Source organism: Chelmon rostratus, chromosome 19 (assembly GCF_017976325.1).
Source record: "Chelmon rostratus isolate fCheRos1 chromosome 19, fCheRos1.pri, whole genome shotgun sequence".
NCBI lineage: Eukaryota > Metazoa > Chordata > Actinopteri > Chaetodontiformes > Chaetodontidae > Chelmon > Chelmon rostratus.
The window spans coordinates 10,481,916-10,498,285 of record NC_055676.1 but is presented as its reverse complement, the minus strand read 5'-3'; the positions used below and the strand labels follow the sequence as shown (position 1 = coordinate 10,498,285).

The 16,370-nt window shown below is 46.7% G+C and overlaps 1 protein-coding gene across 1 annotated transcript in view; it reads right to left on the bottom strand.

Annotated features, from left to right (window-relative positions):
- Window positions 1–13,899, bottom strand: part of bcr (BCR activator of RhoGEF and GTPase) — an 83,416-nt gene extending 69,517 nt beyond the window's left edge. Inside the window, exon 1 of the mRNA XM_041959763.1 lies at window positions 11,447–13,899. Coding sequence (XP_041815697.1) covers window positions 11,447–13,076 — 1,630 coding nt within the window. The 5' untranslated portion in view covers window positions 13,077–13,899. The remainder of the gene's footprint in view (window positions 1–11,446) is intronic.
- Window positions 13,900–16,370: the final 2,471 nt, after the last annotated feature.

The following is a 16,370-nucleotide window of genomic DNA, read 5'->3' as shown; positions in this document are numbered from 1 at the left end:
GTTTTTTTCTCCGTGCTCCTGGTCTGATTTGTGACGTGTTAATAACATGTGAGCATGTGCTTATGTTTGAGTCAACTTGCCCATTTGGCTTGTAGCTATTTCAGACAAAGCATCGGCCCAGAGCAAACATCACACACCTTCAGCTAGGCCCTGTTGTCTTGCAGTCTGAGTTATTTGCACAAGGTTTCTGTTGACGATTTACAGATTGCTGCAAACTGCATCACTAAGAGAAACTGTCCAGAGCGGCTGTTTAGCGGAGTTGAGCCTCTGCATCATTTGAGAGTTGTGTAAATTATCTGTGACTCTAAAACATGTTTTTTTTAAGTGCTTTGCTGGGGGGCGCAGGTTGAGCTGGAAAAGCCGGAGAGTTGGATTTCTCCGTTCTGCTCCCGGGTAAAGTACGTAGGAGGAGGATCAGTCGGAGAGAGCTGTTGGATTGGATTCCGCCGCCTGTCAGAAGAAAAGAGGTCTAACAAAGGAGTGAAAGAGAAAGACAGAAAGGGACAATCCAGCTGCCGAGAAAAAGGCCTTTTAAAATTCTGAGTGGCTGTGAAAAGACTCAGCATTCCACAATTTAATGGCAGATTCTTGCAGATGAGTGATTTCCGTTCGCGTTTCTGCCAACCTGCACAGGACCGCGTTCAGACTGATCTATATCTCAGTTGTAAAAATGGATTTGATGCAAACATAATTGCTTCTGACCAGAGAGGCAGCTATGGCTGAACGATTAATGGGATTCAAACCGAGCTTGCGGTGAGATGGCATTCAAAAATCAAACAGCAAAAGCTGCGATTGAAAAAAAAAGAGTGTTGCTACACAATGCTACACAATCTGACCAATGTGAAGAACCAATGCGGCTTTGAGTTATGTAAATATTGTGGTAGTGGTGGCCACAGTCAGTGCACACTTTAGTTTGTGTGATCAGTGAATAATACAGAAGATAAAGAACTTTAAAGAGAATTGCACAGTGGATCAACACTGGTCTAAAAAAAAATCACAATTAGATTCTTTCCCATATCGTTCAGCAAATTAAAACCCTAAAGATAGCTTCTGCTGACTGTCCATTGTGACAGTGTGCCATGTTTCTGCAGACAAGTGCAGTCTCTCCACGAACTTGAAAATCAGTTGTCATGGTCAAATTGGGCTTAAAATCAGCCTTTATTTAGTATAGTGCGCTCCGGGCCGAATAGCACTGAGTGAAAAGGGAAGAGAGAGAGAAATGGTCAGGGGGATAGAGAATGGGGTATTAAGTGACATAAAAGAGATATCACAGAAGGAGGGATGTTACCGAAGGGCATTCAGAGATGAGATGGAGGAAGGGGAGGGAGGCAGATCGCAACATGAAATCCGATCTTCCCCAGGAGCCTACAGTTATCCAGTCCCTCTGCAACGAGCGGCTCAACAAACAACAGACAATAAAGGGAGGCAGAGTCGGAGAATACCCGACAGAAACCAAACTTCTCTTCACATCTGGTGAAATGTTGTGTTTTTCCCCTCCATCTTTCTTGACATTTAACAAACGTCTGTTCAGAAAGGACAGATTCTGCTCTTCCTCAAAATCAATCGGACCAAAGACCACAGTCGGTCTCTCCCACTCCCTCCATCTGTGCGCCCATCCTCCAAACAGCATCTATCCTGAATTCACATGCATCAGTTGGTGCCTTCATATGAAGTCCCCCTCACATGTTCTTCAATGGCTTTTTGAAGACTTTGCGTTGTGACATGGCTGATGATAACTGACAATATCCTTTAAGTTAATCTACCCTTCCTTGAGCTTATTATAACACTGAAATGCAAAAAAAATTTTTTTATAACAACTAAACACAGCACCATCCGTTTATCTGTCGCCTAGCAGCAGTGTTTTCATGACTGATTACATACTGTAAACTTGACTTCTTTCTTTCCCTTGTCCTGACCTCATTCATGCATATTGCATGAAACACACAAAGCTCCATCACAATCACTTTCAGGCCTTCATTCACGCGCCTACAAAAGCATAATTTTTCCACACATCTGTGCATCTGTGCGCAGGACAAAGCTTCTTATGTGCATCCTTCACACTTTCAACCCAACAGAAAGTGCAGAAATGTTCTCTCCTTCACAAACAGATGACCTGAAACATTAGGTTTGAGTCATTTTTACAGTGTGATTATTCTCCTTCTCAAATCCAGAGTTTCCACTGGCTCTGATCCACAGCCCTCACCAGACATTAGTAGCCATCTGCAGTGTTAATCAACAGCCAGCCACTTTACTCATTTCTTTGATAATGTGCTATTTTTATAGCATAGCTACCTCACACTGCAGTCTCTCTCCCTCCCTTCTCTACCTCTGTGTGTCTCTCTGACGTTTATCCCCAGAAACCTAAAGCACACACACACACACACACACACACACACACACACACACACACACCTCCACCTCTAATAGCCCGGGCAGCCTGAAACAAGTGCCATTTATTGAGCAAACTCCTTCAGCTGCCCAGTGTGCATGCAGTCCAATAACAAAGAGCCTGAGGGAAGCGGGAGAGGCACACAGAAAGAGAGAGGGAGAGGGAGCTGACGGGCCCAAAGGAGGCAGAAGGCCCACAGAGTGACTGTAAAGGTCGATGAAGGCCTGGCTGGCTGTGATGAGGTCTTTGTTTTGTTGATGTTGTTGTTGTTGTTGTGTGTGTGTGTGTGTGTGAGTGCCAGTTAGGTTTGGGGGTCGGGTTCGAAGAGCTGGTTCCGTTTCAGATTCATTTCCAGAACTCACCAAAATGAAGTTTCTAATGTATATTTTTGGATGTATTCATCCGCTGACTTTTCTGACTGACCGTGTCCTGTCAGTTTCAGTAGCCTGAATCCCACATTTAAAGCTTCATCCACATCTTATCAATAATTCTAACTTATCAGCTCGACAGCTCTGGTTCGGGAGCTCTATCATTCACAGGAAGTAGCTGCAGGAAAATAAAATGAGTTTAAGAGAGAATGATACACCTTTTATTTCCATGTGTCAGGTCGTAGCTACACGTTATGAGTTTTGATGAGGCTGCAGTTTTGTGTTGTTTCTGCCAATTCAACAACTCTCAATGAAATCTTAAGTGATTTTTGAAGGTCAGGTACTTTCAAATGCTGAAAGCCACGTGGGACGAGAAAAGGGATTCCAAAGGGTTTAGGTTCGAAAAGTGGATTCCAAACTGGATTCGATGAAATGCCACTGAACCCAGACCGTGGTCCAAGCGACGTGTTTGCAGGGGGACAAACACAGCATGTCTGCATCTGCATGTGACTGAGTAAGAGACACAGACAGGGAATATATGCGTGCGCGTGTCTTGTCTGGCAGAGACGACAGGGTGTCTCATCCTGGAGCTCTTCGTCAGCTACAGCAACAGAAAAGCTAATAAGGTCTGAAGCGCCTCCTCCCCCTCCTGCAGCCTCTCAGCTTTGCTATAGAAACAACTTTCTGTTCCTGCAGGAGAGCACTGAATGCTCCTCCGCTTCTCTTCCAGCAAAGGAAAAAGAGAGGGAGTCCCCCACTGGATATTGCAAGCTCCTGATTATTTATTGAGGCAATGTTTTGACCATCAAGGATTTCGTCCTGCATCTGTGCCCAGCTGGGGTTGAGTGTGTGATCACAGTCCACCCACTCTGCCTCTCTTCTAGAAGCCAGGATTCATTCAATACTCATGAATACCGAAATTTCCCTAATATTAAAATACATGACAAAAACCATCATCAGATTGTCTGACTTTTCCCTGCACTGCACTAAATAACATGCATCTCTACAGAGTCGTGCATGATGCTTCTTATTAACTGCATGCATGATGTCGTCGATATCTATGATTTCAAGGACATTCACAAAGTGAAGGACGGGAAACATTACATCCCACACATACAGCTTAACCCCCAGTGATCGACAAGCCTTACTACTGACAGTAAGCCGAGGTTAACTCCAGAAAAGCCAACTAAACCCATTTTCCGAAGAATCACAAGCTTTTAACTGTCTGTCCACACACTTAAGCTTCACATATGTGTGCAAGGAGTGCATGATGGACAGACAGACAGACAGAAGAAAGAATTACAGACATGTAGACATAAAATAGCTGGAAGAAAAGACGAGAGAAAGCACAAAGACTGTAGGAGAATCAGGCGTGCAGGCGCAGGGGAATAGACCCCAGTCCATACTGTTCTGTAACAAGCAGGCCGGCTGCTGACATTTGGCATTGATTGTGTTGTTTTATAGGCATTCGCCGGTTAAACCCCTATTGGACAATTACAGAGAGAGCCTGCCTGCTCCTGGAGGGGGGGTCGTGACTTTGATCTCTCCCTGCTTTTCCCCTTTGCTCGGTGGAAAACCCGCGGAAAGAAAGGCGGAAAGGTGATGCGCCTCTAATTGGCTCCAAGCAAAAGGAAACTAGAAGCAGCTGTTTGAATGGAGCATACTGTAAATGGAGAGAAACAAGACAGAGGGGGAAAGGAGAGGAGATGGGAAAGGGCAGGATGAGATGGAGAAAAGAGGATTAAAGAAGTAGAAGAGAAGAGAGGGGAACTTTAGGGAAGAAATGTGGTAGGAAATAAGAGAGGAAGCCTCACTAGATAAAGGAAAAGCTCCATTTGTTCATTTCTAAAAGCCTGGAGTGTCTACGCACTGGAGTGTGGGTGTAAACCCAAGCCACCAATCACACATCATCATAACTTAGTGGAGAAGTCAGTGCATACTGTATGTGTTGGGCAGCTATAACATCTGTATAACCTGCTAAAGCATACATGCTGCTGATGGTTTGTGAGTGATGATAATCCCAGCTGTGATATATAGGACATCATGCATTAGTGCCGTAATGAGTGCGGCTATGTTATACAGGGGGGGAAATGGTAATCTGATTGTTAGCCAGTTTCTAATTCCCAGACTAAAGAGTGGAGATTAGGGTTTACATGTTTGCATGACTAGACAGGTTTGTGTTGCCCTCTAATCCGGAAGAGAGGTTCACTTTGCTTTAAATTGCACATAAGCCACAAGGCCACAGGTTTACCTGAATTTATGAACTTCATATTTCATGCATATTGTATGCACTTGCACCTTTTGATGCACTTCAACAGTTACTTTGTTATCTGTCAGCCACCCTAAGGTCTTAGATTACATCTGAAAATTCACCTGTCAATAGACTTGTTTTGTTTATCACACCAATCAATGAGACAGCAGCTAAATGTCCTGTGTATTTTAACTTGGGTTTTTAGATTTGCATTAAAAAGCACTCCAAATGTGACATGTGAAATAGGTGGAATGCTCCTTTAATGGCCAGACTAGAGCACCAGAGAATCTGGTCAAAGTCTCTCTGTGGGCCTTTTGGGTCATTCTGACATTAATCTTCATAGACGCCACGTTGCCTTTTGGTCTCAACCACCGAGACTATAAACACGGTCTCTCTTTCCATCCCAGCCCCCAAACCTTAACCAGGTCCCATAGAGAGCCGGCTGTGATTAACGAGCCGTGAAGCTAAGCTAGGGATACCTGGAAAAACCGGAAAACACACACCGGCAAGCTGACACTACGGCCAGCGGCCTGTGGTGAGCGGTTAGCGGTGGATGCTAACTAGCACAGTTTCCTTGCATTGTGGCCAATCCAGATGACAAGCTCAGCGACTGTGACAACGTGGGCCACAGCTACAGAGAGCCAAGATGGCCGCTGTTCAACAGGGCAGGCAGTTGCACATGGGGAGAAACAAGTCACCAGAATTTATGGAAGGGATTTTCCAAGTTTCTTTCTTTCTTTCTTTCTTTTTTAACAAGAGCTGTCGCTCACCAGGGGAAAGATTGTGGCTGGGTGTTTGGCAAAAGAAGTATACAAGCACACACTAAACGGAGAAAAAATAAACAGAAGCAGGGAAGAGTAATTACCCTTTGGAGGGCCGCGAGTTTGTGTTTATGTGTGCTCGTATCTGCATGTCTGTCTACGGGGCCCGGTTATGATCATCCAATCTGCTTCCCTTCACCCAAAGGTTTGCTCGAATGTCCGAGGACTCTCCCTGGGCCTCAGACTAATGGACAGTTACCACACACACCATCTTAAAACCACTTTTTCCACACGATTCAAACACACACACACATAGAGGTCCATGTCTGAGTGTTGAGGGCTGAATCTGGCAGCCCACAAACAGAGCCAGGCAGTTTGACTCTCACTGGGCAGCTGCTGGAGCTGCTCCACCCTCATGCCCACTGCCAACAGAGCAACGCTAAGCCAGCCTCGGTACCAGGCTGGACGTCTACTGCAGAGACGTGGGGTGCAACATCACCAGACAAGACTGAAATACACACAAGCAGGCAAACACTCCACATGATATTCAAAAGTGTTATTTGAATCATTCATACTTGGCAGAGAATTTTGGAGCATGGCCATTTGGTTTAGTAATTTGGATCTTACATCTATATTTATGTTTAACATTTGCCATGAATAAAAGTCAAATGCTGTAAAATATATGATCCTAAAACAAAGTGCATCAGAAATATTAAAGACAAGCCAGCTAACTCAAATCTTGAATGAGTAAACTGGCTTTTTTTTTTCCTCAGAAAGGAAGTTTTCTTCCTCCAAAACTGATCCCAGAAAAAGGGAACAAAGGGGTCGTTTTGTGCCTGCATAATTGGTGCGAGCAGGTTGCTCCAGCCCAATGAAAAGCTGAACTGAGCACCCAGCTGGCAAGAAAGGCAGATCCGCTCCCCCCTCCCACCTCCACCTCCACCTCCTCTTATCCTCCCATGCTCCTCTGCTGTCCTTTCCAGCACTCAGGGGCCCGACTGTGAGCCTGCAGCTCCTGTGTGTCGGCTGAGGGCTCGCTCAACAGCACAGGCTGAACAAATCTTTCTTACTGAGCACCCCCACCCACCCGCACCGCCAGTGTGAAAAGGGGGTCATTGTGCCACGGTGGACTAGTGGAAAGCACGTGAGGCAGGCCGGAGGTACCACAGACAAAAAATCTCCTGCTGTGTCTCGTGAGCTGTCTCTACCCATCATTCCTTTCCATCTACGAGCCCGCCCCCTGCACAAACACACACACACACATGGTAATACATGCCGAATCACATGGTGCAACAATTGCACACACACACACACACACACACACATAAAGGCTCAGAGAGGAAGAAACATACACAGCATCCACTCATGTCTGGCGTTGCCGCTAGAGACAGTCATCTGCTTTTTACGGGATTTAACGTTTGCTCAGAAAATCGAGCGTATGTTTGACATCATGACGTCTTAACTAGTTAAGACTTTAGTGATGTGTGAATCAGTTAGGTAACATCTGTTTTACAGTCAGTAGCATTTATAGTTCAGAATGAGTGGCAAGCATCAGATTATGCTAACCTGATCTGATGTTAGCCCATCCGGTCATTTAGCAAAAACATCATTAGCATAATGTTTTGTACTCTGAGGTATGTGCTGCTATATTTTTTTTTTAACTATAATAAAAATATTACTTAAAATAATCAATAAACAGCATTTTATCACGTGTGAGGTGGGCTGTGTTGACCATATTTGTATTAGCTCTTTTTTACTCTTCACTGTAAACAGGCCATGGTGTCAGCAAGCTAACGGCTAAGCTTTGTCTCATTTATTTTGCTCTACAATCTTAAATCTATTACAAACTGGAATGGAAACTTTTTTCAGCCTCAAACACAACACGGCCTCCCTCCTCCAGGGCTTTTCAAAAGGTCACTTCACCCACATTAAGACTAAAATGACTTTGTTCCAATAACGTCTGGATAGATAGTCTGGGAGAGGACTTGTCCAGGTTTTGTTAGTTTATACAGTAATGCAATTTAAACTGTGATGTTCAGAGCATTTTTATAAAGTTTCAAAGGAAATTCAACATCTCTTTCCAAGGGAGGTGAACAGATAATCCACAGAACTGTTACAGTCTGACAAAACTCTCCACAGTGACGCCTTTAAACTGAACTAAACCAAATTTAGAGTTTTAGCCTCAACCCCTGGATGCATTTCTCACCTGCACACTACCAGCACCAGGCTTACCGGGACTCTGAATCAGTCCACAAACCTACTACCTCTGCAGCAAAGCACATGTTCATTACTATAACATCAGAATGGAAAAAAGTGTTTCATCTTAAAAATGAGGTGACAAATCACCCAGAGACCTGAGAGGCTGAGGAAAGAGAGCAAGAGGTCGATCCTGCCTAAAAATACAGCCGCTGACAGGACCGAGCTGAGGAGGAGGAGGAGGGTGTGGACAATACAACCATTGAAGCTGTCTCAGGTCTGTCCTGCTTTGGCATCCCCGCCCTCACAGACACAAACCCACAGGTATTCCCTCCTTCAGAGGCAGATTTCCCTTCAAATGAATCAATGGAAACAGCGTATGGAAAAACATTTTTGGTCTCCACCCATTTCATCACACAAAGTAGTAAAAGCTTCCTTTCTTCAGCCCTCACTAAAACTTTCAGCGGGTATATGTGTGGGCTCTGTTCATTTCATTTTATTGCACCTTTTCCGTTTGTTCCACCAAAGACCGCACTATGAACTTCTGACCATTTTGAAACGCATTTTCACTTCGACGTTCTATATTTAATGAGAACTTCCTTCACTTTTGCGGAGGACTGCTCGCAGGAAGAGATGAAAAATTGAGTCGCGTCAGCGTGAAAGAGGCCTGTGGATCGTCCTACGTAGCATTGCTGGCGCTCGTTCGTTCAGTTCAAAAATGAAGAGCTGGCAGATGAAGCACGTGCCTCCAAACATGTTTTGCTACTTTTTCAGGAGCCTCCTTTCACTTGCCAGGCGTCTCTGCTTTCCCACTCAACGACACTCGAGGGAGACGTATTTATTTGTATCTTCCACTCGTTTTTGTCATTTTTTTTTTTTTTGCTGTTGCAAGACCTGCTCATCTACGCTCAGCATGCACTTTTCATCCCGAAAACCCCCACCAACATGAAATAAACAAAACACACCATGAAGCAATTACTACTGTTGGTGGCATGCAGAGAAGAGAAGAGAGGAGAAGAGAAGAGGAGAGAAAAGAGGAAAAAAGAGGAGAAGTGCTCCAGCAGATGGTGCGACTCCTCCAGACTCGTATCAACCACCGGCAGGAAACATCCTTCCTTCCCAGTCTGACCATTATCTCAAGCTGCAGCACGGCAACTCATTCGTGCACACCTAGTCCTGAAGGCAAAGCGGCCTCAAGGTATGAGAGTAAACATCGAGCGTGTGTGTCTTTGTGTGTGAGCCTGAGTCTGTGTGTTTCTGTTACGCAACGGGAGAGTTCTTCCCATCTGTGCCTCTCTGCAGCCCCCGCATCCCTGACCGATGAAGCGAGAAACGACAGCTCTGCCTTGCACTCTGCCTCCCTCAGTCTTCCTCACAACACTTCGTCCCACTCCTCATTATTATCATCCGCCGCCCACCAAAAACACACTCTCAAACTCTTCTTCCCTTACCATGCCCTCTCGCCGCTCTGGTTGGCTGGAACCCAACACCACCGGGGGCAAAGAATGATGCAATATTCATCGTTAAGATCACCGTCACTGTCAACATCACGCCCGTCTGCCCTCAGTTTAAACCCCAACTAGAAAACAAGACCACTCTGCAGGGTGTCTAACCAACATTTTACTTCTTATGCTCAAATTCCAGATTATCCCACTAAATGCATCGTCGTCTGTAACACCCCCACCCCCCCCCCCCACCCCCCATCTCCGTCCCTGCTCTTCTGACTCCGCTAACGCCCCACAGGGCTCACTGTTCTGGAAAAGATGTTAAAACAATGAGAGCAGACAGTGCAGCGATAATCCTAAACATAGCAGCTGGGGAATTAGCTAGCCATTTGCGGGGGACTCCTTATCTGGGTTTGATGCTAACTATGCACGATTTTAATTGCTGTTAGAGCTACAAATGTTAGCTTTGTTCTCCAGTGTTGGCGGTGAGGGGACGGTAATTAAAAGGGAAAACATGTCTCTAACTTTCCCCTGCAAATATGTCTGCGATGTCTTTTTCCGGACAGGATGCGATCCTGTGCTTTGACGATCACATCCTGTCTGGAAAAACATTTTAGCTGATTCCACCAGGGCCACTGTGTCAGTGGATCTATTCAAATAAATGAATTATAGATGCACAGAGACCTGTTCTCTGTTGAGGATATTTAGGCAATGAGCAGGATCAGGTTTCAGACAGTAACGCTACCCAGAATGATGACAGTAATGTGTTCAGTAATGAATCACAACAGCGGAACATTAACAGCATTAAGCCTCACTAACTACGTTGTGCAGGTACAGTAGGCATCAAAAACCATGTGCTCACACACTTCCCCTCGATCTTCCTCTTTCAGTGCTCTCATTCTCCCAGCTAACACTTCAGTGCTCTCTTTCACTACCTGACTGCCTCATCCCCTCCTCCCGGCTCATCCTGGCACTGGAGCGGGTGTGCAATGCCTGCGCCCTGCTGCCTGTCTGGTCCGGCAGGGCGCCAGTCCAAAATCTGTTGCAATATACTGGGCAATAAAACAGTCCTCGTTTCAACAGCAGAGAGGCAGAGAGAGACAATGAAATGTGCACAACTGCAGCAAACCGTGCTTTGGTACTCCCAATGTCCTAAAATTTATGTGAAATATTCAAACTACCGGAGCAGTGTTTGGTTTTCCGTCCTGTGAGCTGGCACAGCCTCTACAATGGAAACTGAGCAATTACAGCAAACTAAGCCGTCCTAATGTGCTTCTTTGAGCAAAGCACTGTTGTTGGGCTTGGGCCTGGCAGCAAAGCTAGCCAGTGCCCATGTCTTTAGCTCCAGGCTGCACATCTATCTGCTCGCTGCTGCTCTATTACAGGTGCCATAGCTGGAAGGCTGCAATTTAGTGGTTAGGGATACTGCGGATAATTGTTTAGAGACTAGGGTGGATTTCTTTTGTCCTGGTCTGTGCTAAGAGCTGGTGAAGAGTTTCGGGGAATTGTCTTGTACTCGGTCACGTTTCAGGCGGAGAGAGAGACAGGCGGGCAGACACCTGTGATTGGAATTCCATACTCGGAGCCGCAGGAGTCGTCTGAGAGAGGCTAGACCTGCAGCTCCAACCCAGACTGACCGCATTTATTGTTCACCCACCCGACTCACATTCCAGGAACAAGCAGAGGTGGATCTTTCATCTGTCTCCCACGCGAGGCCATCCAAAGGACGCTCAGCGCTGCGTGGCTGCGTGCACACACACAATCATGCACATGCTATCAATCACATCAACATTCAGCTGCTTTGCGGTCTTAAGAGGGAAGACGTATTAGGTGGAAAAGAGGCTAAAATGCAAAAAGAACAGATGCCAACATAATTCCAGCGTGACTACACTACACTCATTCACTCATGCTTTCATTCATTTTTCCTTCCTCCACACACAACCACACTCAGTTCCAGCGTGAGCTCTGAAATGTCCCTTACACAGCCCACCTACTCTCCACCACAACAAACATCAGAGACAGCAGCCACAACTCACCTAGGTGGTCTCCATGGAAACTGTTGTCATGCAATGTTCTACCGTGGGGGACGAGGTCATGGTGGGCAGCAGGTGGCCAGATTTGACCGGTCTTCCGAACGCTCACAATAGTGGCTTCAGACATGACCACGTGGCCTCCCTGCTGCCGGTGGTGACGCTTCTGGGACTGCGGCGTCGGAGGGCTGCTGCTGTCAAAGGAGTGCTGGGAGTTCTGGGAGTTCTGGGACGGCGAGCGGCTCTTCTCTCTGAAGGGCCGGCGGAAGGCCGTGGTGGGACTGGGGGAGACGTGGCTGGACTGGCCTGAAGAGAAGTCCTCCTCGCTGGACGTCAGGTTCTCATTGGAGCTGCAGTCCGGCGTGTAGCCGCCGCCTCCGCCGACATCCTCAAAGCTTCCTGGGGAGTAGGAACGGCGGGGCCAGGTCAGGAGGTGGTCATCACCTCCCCCAAGGTCTCTCATTGTGACTCCACTACCACCTCCACCACCGCCTCTCCCATCTCCACCGCCACCTTCACCCATCATCACCCCACCAACATACACACTAGAGTAGGCCTGGAACTCCGAGGGCTGCCAAGGAGGGGGTGGAGGTTTGCCACCATTGGCCCTCCCTGAATGTCGCTGGTTGGGTTCCCCGTCTTCATACTCGGCATCATAACCGCAGGTGCTCTCAGTAGACCGACCTCTATACACTGGCCTGGCGCGGAGCTCCCCTGCCACCGTTGCCAGGTTACCTGGGAGGGAGTGAAGGGATCTCTTTCGCTCCATCTGCATGGCCTGGCTGCCCAGGGTGCTGATCTTGTCAGAGACGTCACGGTCGTTGACCCTGACCAGACCCCTCTCGTGGTGGAATTCCATATTGGAGTAGAATGGTGGCGGTGGCGGTGGCAGCTGCTTCTCCTGGCCCTTCGCTACATCGCCCGCAGAGTGAGAGTTGGCCCGTTTGATCCTCTCAAAGTTGGACCTTAGAGCTGCCACGCCAAGTCCCATCCCCAGTTTGTCCTTGGGGTCAGAGGGCACCTCCTTGTCTGGGGGCGGGAGGTTGGGTCTGCGGGGGGAGACAGAGATGCCGCCTCTCTGCTTGGACGGCGAGAGGCCGTCTAGGTTGTCGCAGGACGTGGACTCAGCCTGCTGGGGTACCTCAAAGGCTGACTCCAGGCCGTCTCCGTGGGAGGCTGACTTCCTCGCTGGCGGAGGCCTGGGTTTGGACCTGCCAGCTCCATCTCCAAGAGGCTGATAACGGCTCCTATCCCCAAGTCCCCCACTGCAACCGCCGTAGCCTCCACCACCTCCTCCTACAACCACTCCAACTCCACCTGTCTCTTGCATGTGTGGCTGCTGGGACTGGCACTCTGCACCCTGCGTGGCCGCAGAGTCCACCCCCTCGTTCAGCGGCGTCTTCCTGAAGCCCCACCGCTGCTTGTCATAGCTCTTCCTCTCCTTGGCCAGGAGGGTCTGCAGGTAGATCATGCGGAAGCGCTCCTTGTTCACCTCCTGCTCCAGGCGCCTGATGGACGCTTTGCACTTCTCCAGCTCCTGCTCAATGCCTCCTACAGAGCGCAGCTCCATCTTGGGGGGCTCTGACTCCGGGAACTGCGCCTTCCACGCTTCAATGAAACCCACCGGCTCCACCATAATTAAACAAAATTATTTCTGTGACCTACCCCGGTTCACATACACCGGGCGAATGATGCCAAGGGCGCACGGATGGTCCTTTTTTGAGTCCAGTCCGCCACAGAGTCCTTCTCGACAACAATGGCCACCTCCAGTCAAAAGCAGTGTTTATAAGAGGCCTTTAGGTAACCCGTTCAGACACACACAGTCCAATTGCTGACACTTGTCGTGGGCTGCGCAGATGCAACAATACATCCCATTCGGGAGAAGAGACGCCGGCTGTTCAGTCGGAGGAAGAGCTGGGAAGGCGTGAGGCATGAAGAGGAATAAAAAGCTGGAAGAGAGCTCGTCTTTCTCATGCATTATTCCAGAGAAGGCCACTTTGAGAGGAGGAATTTCTTTTAAAATCTCAGACCTCGACACAATGACAGCGTCAGTCTTGGCGGGGGTGACAGTGAGAGAGAGAGCGAGAGAGGGGGGGAGGAAAGTGTTTTAATCCTGCTAGGCTCACTCACGGTCTGTGTCTATTATTCCGGGTTTGTCCGCGATAGTGGGTCCGTTCGCTGCCCCCCATCCACACGGCAGTAATCCCAGGTGCTGCTGCTCGGGACCGAGCGCCTTTGTACCAGCGGCGCTCAAGGAGAACGGATAAAGAGCGCAAAACGCGAGCGACGACAACATCTGAGTTTCTTCCAGGACGCGATCAAGCTGGTGGGATCCGGCAGAAAACTGTTCGTTTCGTTATCCCATTTTTTTTCTTATCTCCACGGCTCGTGTGCGGTGTTGTTGCTTTTTCTCTTCTTTTCCAGTTGCTTCGGCCGCGCTGATGGTGCCGCTGTGTGCGCTCCCATCTCAGGCCAGCAGCACTGGAGGGCTGCAGGAATGGGAGGGACCAGAGCGGCGGAGAGCCTGCTGGTTAAAGAGACAGAGCAGGGACGCAGTCAGCCCTCACCTGATTACGGCTCCGGGTTCATAAATGTAACAGCTCAGACTAATTTTCATACCTTATGACTGAGTCTGTTGCATAAGCAGCTCAGACATATGTATGCACCCAGCTGTCATACTGCTGGAAAATCCTGTCACATTTGGCTTTTTTTCTCCATTTTACTGTATGATTGCCGGTTCGTCTGGTCGCACGTTGAGGCAGCTACATAATCCCACTCATGATATATTACACAAGCTACCACTACTTGCAACATTTCCACACATTCACCCTTTATGAACAGTTCAGCATGTTACTCCTTGTAGGCCTCTTTAAAAGCGAGTGGTTGTACCTGTCAAGCAGGTGTTGCAGAACAAGCAGGATTCCTGTTGGTATCTTTAACCCAACGCTGCCCCCCAGTGGAGAAATGTGTGAACTTTCTCTACTTCACTGAAAAACGTATTCAAATATGTTGGTGTAGAGCTATTTTAAACTTTTAAACCAGTAGTATAGATTTGCTCAAAGCTGCAATGATTGATTCGTAAAACGGAAGAAAATTAATTGCCAGTTCTTTTTAGAATTAATCGTCACTTTTCAAGCAAAAATGTCAAATATTTGCTGGTTCCAGCTTCTGAAACGTAAGGATTTTGCTTTTTTTGTCATTTATGATAGTAAATGAAGAGTCTTTGGGTTTTGGACTGTTGGTTTTTTTTTTTTTTTAAATACGTTACAGACTAAAGAATCCCGAAAATACTTGGTAGATTAATCTATAATGAAAAGAATTAATAGCAGCCCTAGATTGGTTTTTAATCCTATAAAAGACTAATAGCGTATAAATGTGGGACAAAACACTGGGTGCCTGAACACATCACTCACTTCACTGGGAGGCAAAAAAAAGAAGACGGTTCAAATACTATATTGTTTTATTTACCTGAAACCACAACCTCAGTAATGCATGTACAATCATCATTAATCATCAATAATGATCGTCTTTTTACATATGGTATATATTGTTCTTCGACCAGGTGTCTCTGAGGGGACTGCACGGGCCCCCTCACATTAGATCACAGTTTTACAGCAGTTGATAAGGATACATAATAGTAATAATAATAATAATGCAGAGGCAATAAGAAAAGAGGAGAACACTGTCGTATTGCAGGATTACCAATGAATCAAAGTGTCAGTCTGTTGTCCTCACTGCCAAGGACTCATTTATCAGAAAGTAAATAGATCAGTGGTTGGCTTACAGCAATTAAAGGGGTAAAAACTTAAAGTTAAAAAAAAAAATCTAGCTCAAGTAGAGCACAGTCAAGTTCAGCATGAGTCATTTCTCCATGTCTAATATTGTTCAAATAACCCAAACTGATACAATAAAAACAGTGATTTCCTAACATCTGCGATATATCCATCTTAGTATGTCATTTGACTATTATACATTAGAATCTATAAATACAAATCGCAAAGCCTACATACAGCTGAAACGCATGCATTAATGTTTTGTACACTGATGTACAGCTAAGACCATTCAACCCAATGCTTTTAAAGATTCTCTACGTGAAACAAGCTACCATGGAAGTTGGAGACAAGTTCTTCATGCAAGGAGGAACGTTGAGGGCGTTGAGAACTTCCCTGCACACAAAACTGGAATAGTGTCATATTGATATAGCATCTGCACACAGAGGTATAAGTGTGTTAAGAAGTATGTATGTGTGTGTGTGTGTGTGTGGTCATGTGTTGTGGTGCATGTGGGCAAAGTGAACTGCACTTCCAGCCCAACCCACTTAGAAGTATGTGTTATGGTCTTATTACTGTGAAAACGTGCGTGTTTGTCTGTGCAAGGGTGCACACACTGCTGGTCATCATGGTGTCTGATGCGTGTGAAGTCAGAGTGAGCACACACATGCTGGACGGCAGGAAGACTCCAGCCTCGGTACCCACTCTTGAAATTTTGCCAAGCTTTTACGAGAGCCAGCCTAAAAAAAAAGGGAGAGGGAAACTGCATTAGCACCAAACACCCTTCAACCATCACTTTACATTTGAGAATTGTACTTTTTTCTACCAGACAATCAAGAGTAGGTACTGGTTTTGTGAATGTAAGCCAGTGTTAGAGGGGTGAAAAGAACAGCACACAGAGACATTCACAATTGTGGCATGTGGTCAACATCAATGCTCAATCCTAATTCCTAAAATGCTTTTCAATTTAATGCTGGAAGGTTCTCAGATCTGTATTTCTGCTGTCCTCTTGTTTTACTAGATTCTACTTTAGTGAACAGGTATTAAGTGAAGTGTGAGAAAAGTGAATGGATACTCACTCTTGTGACAGGGGAGCCAATGGAAGGCATTGAGGAGGAAAAGCACACAGTTGTTGTAAAGTGAAACACAAACACACGGTG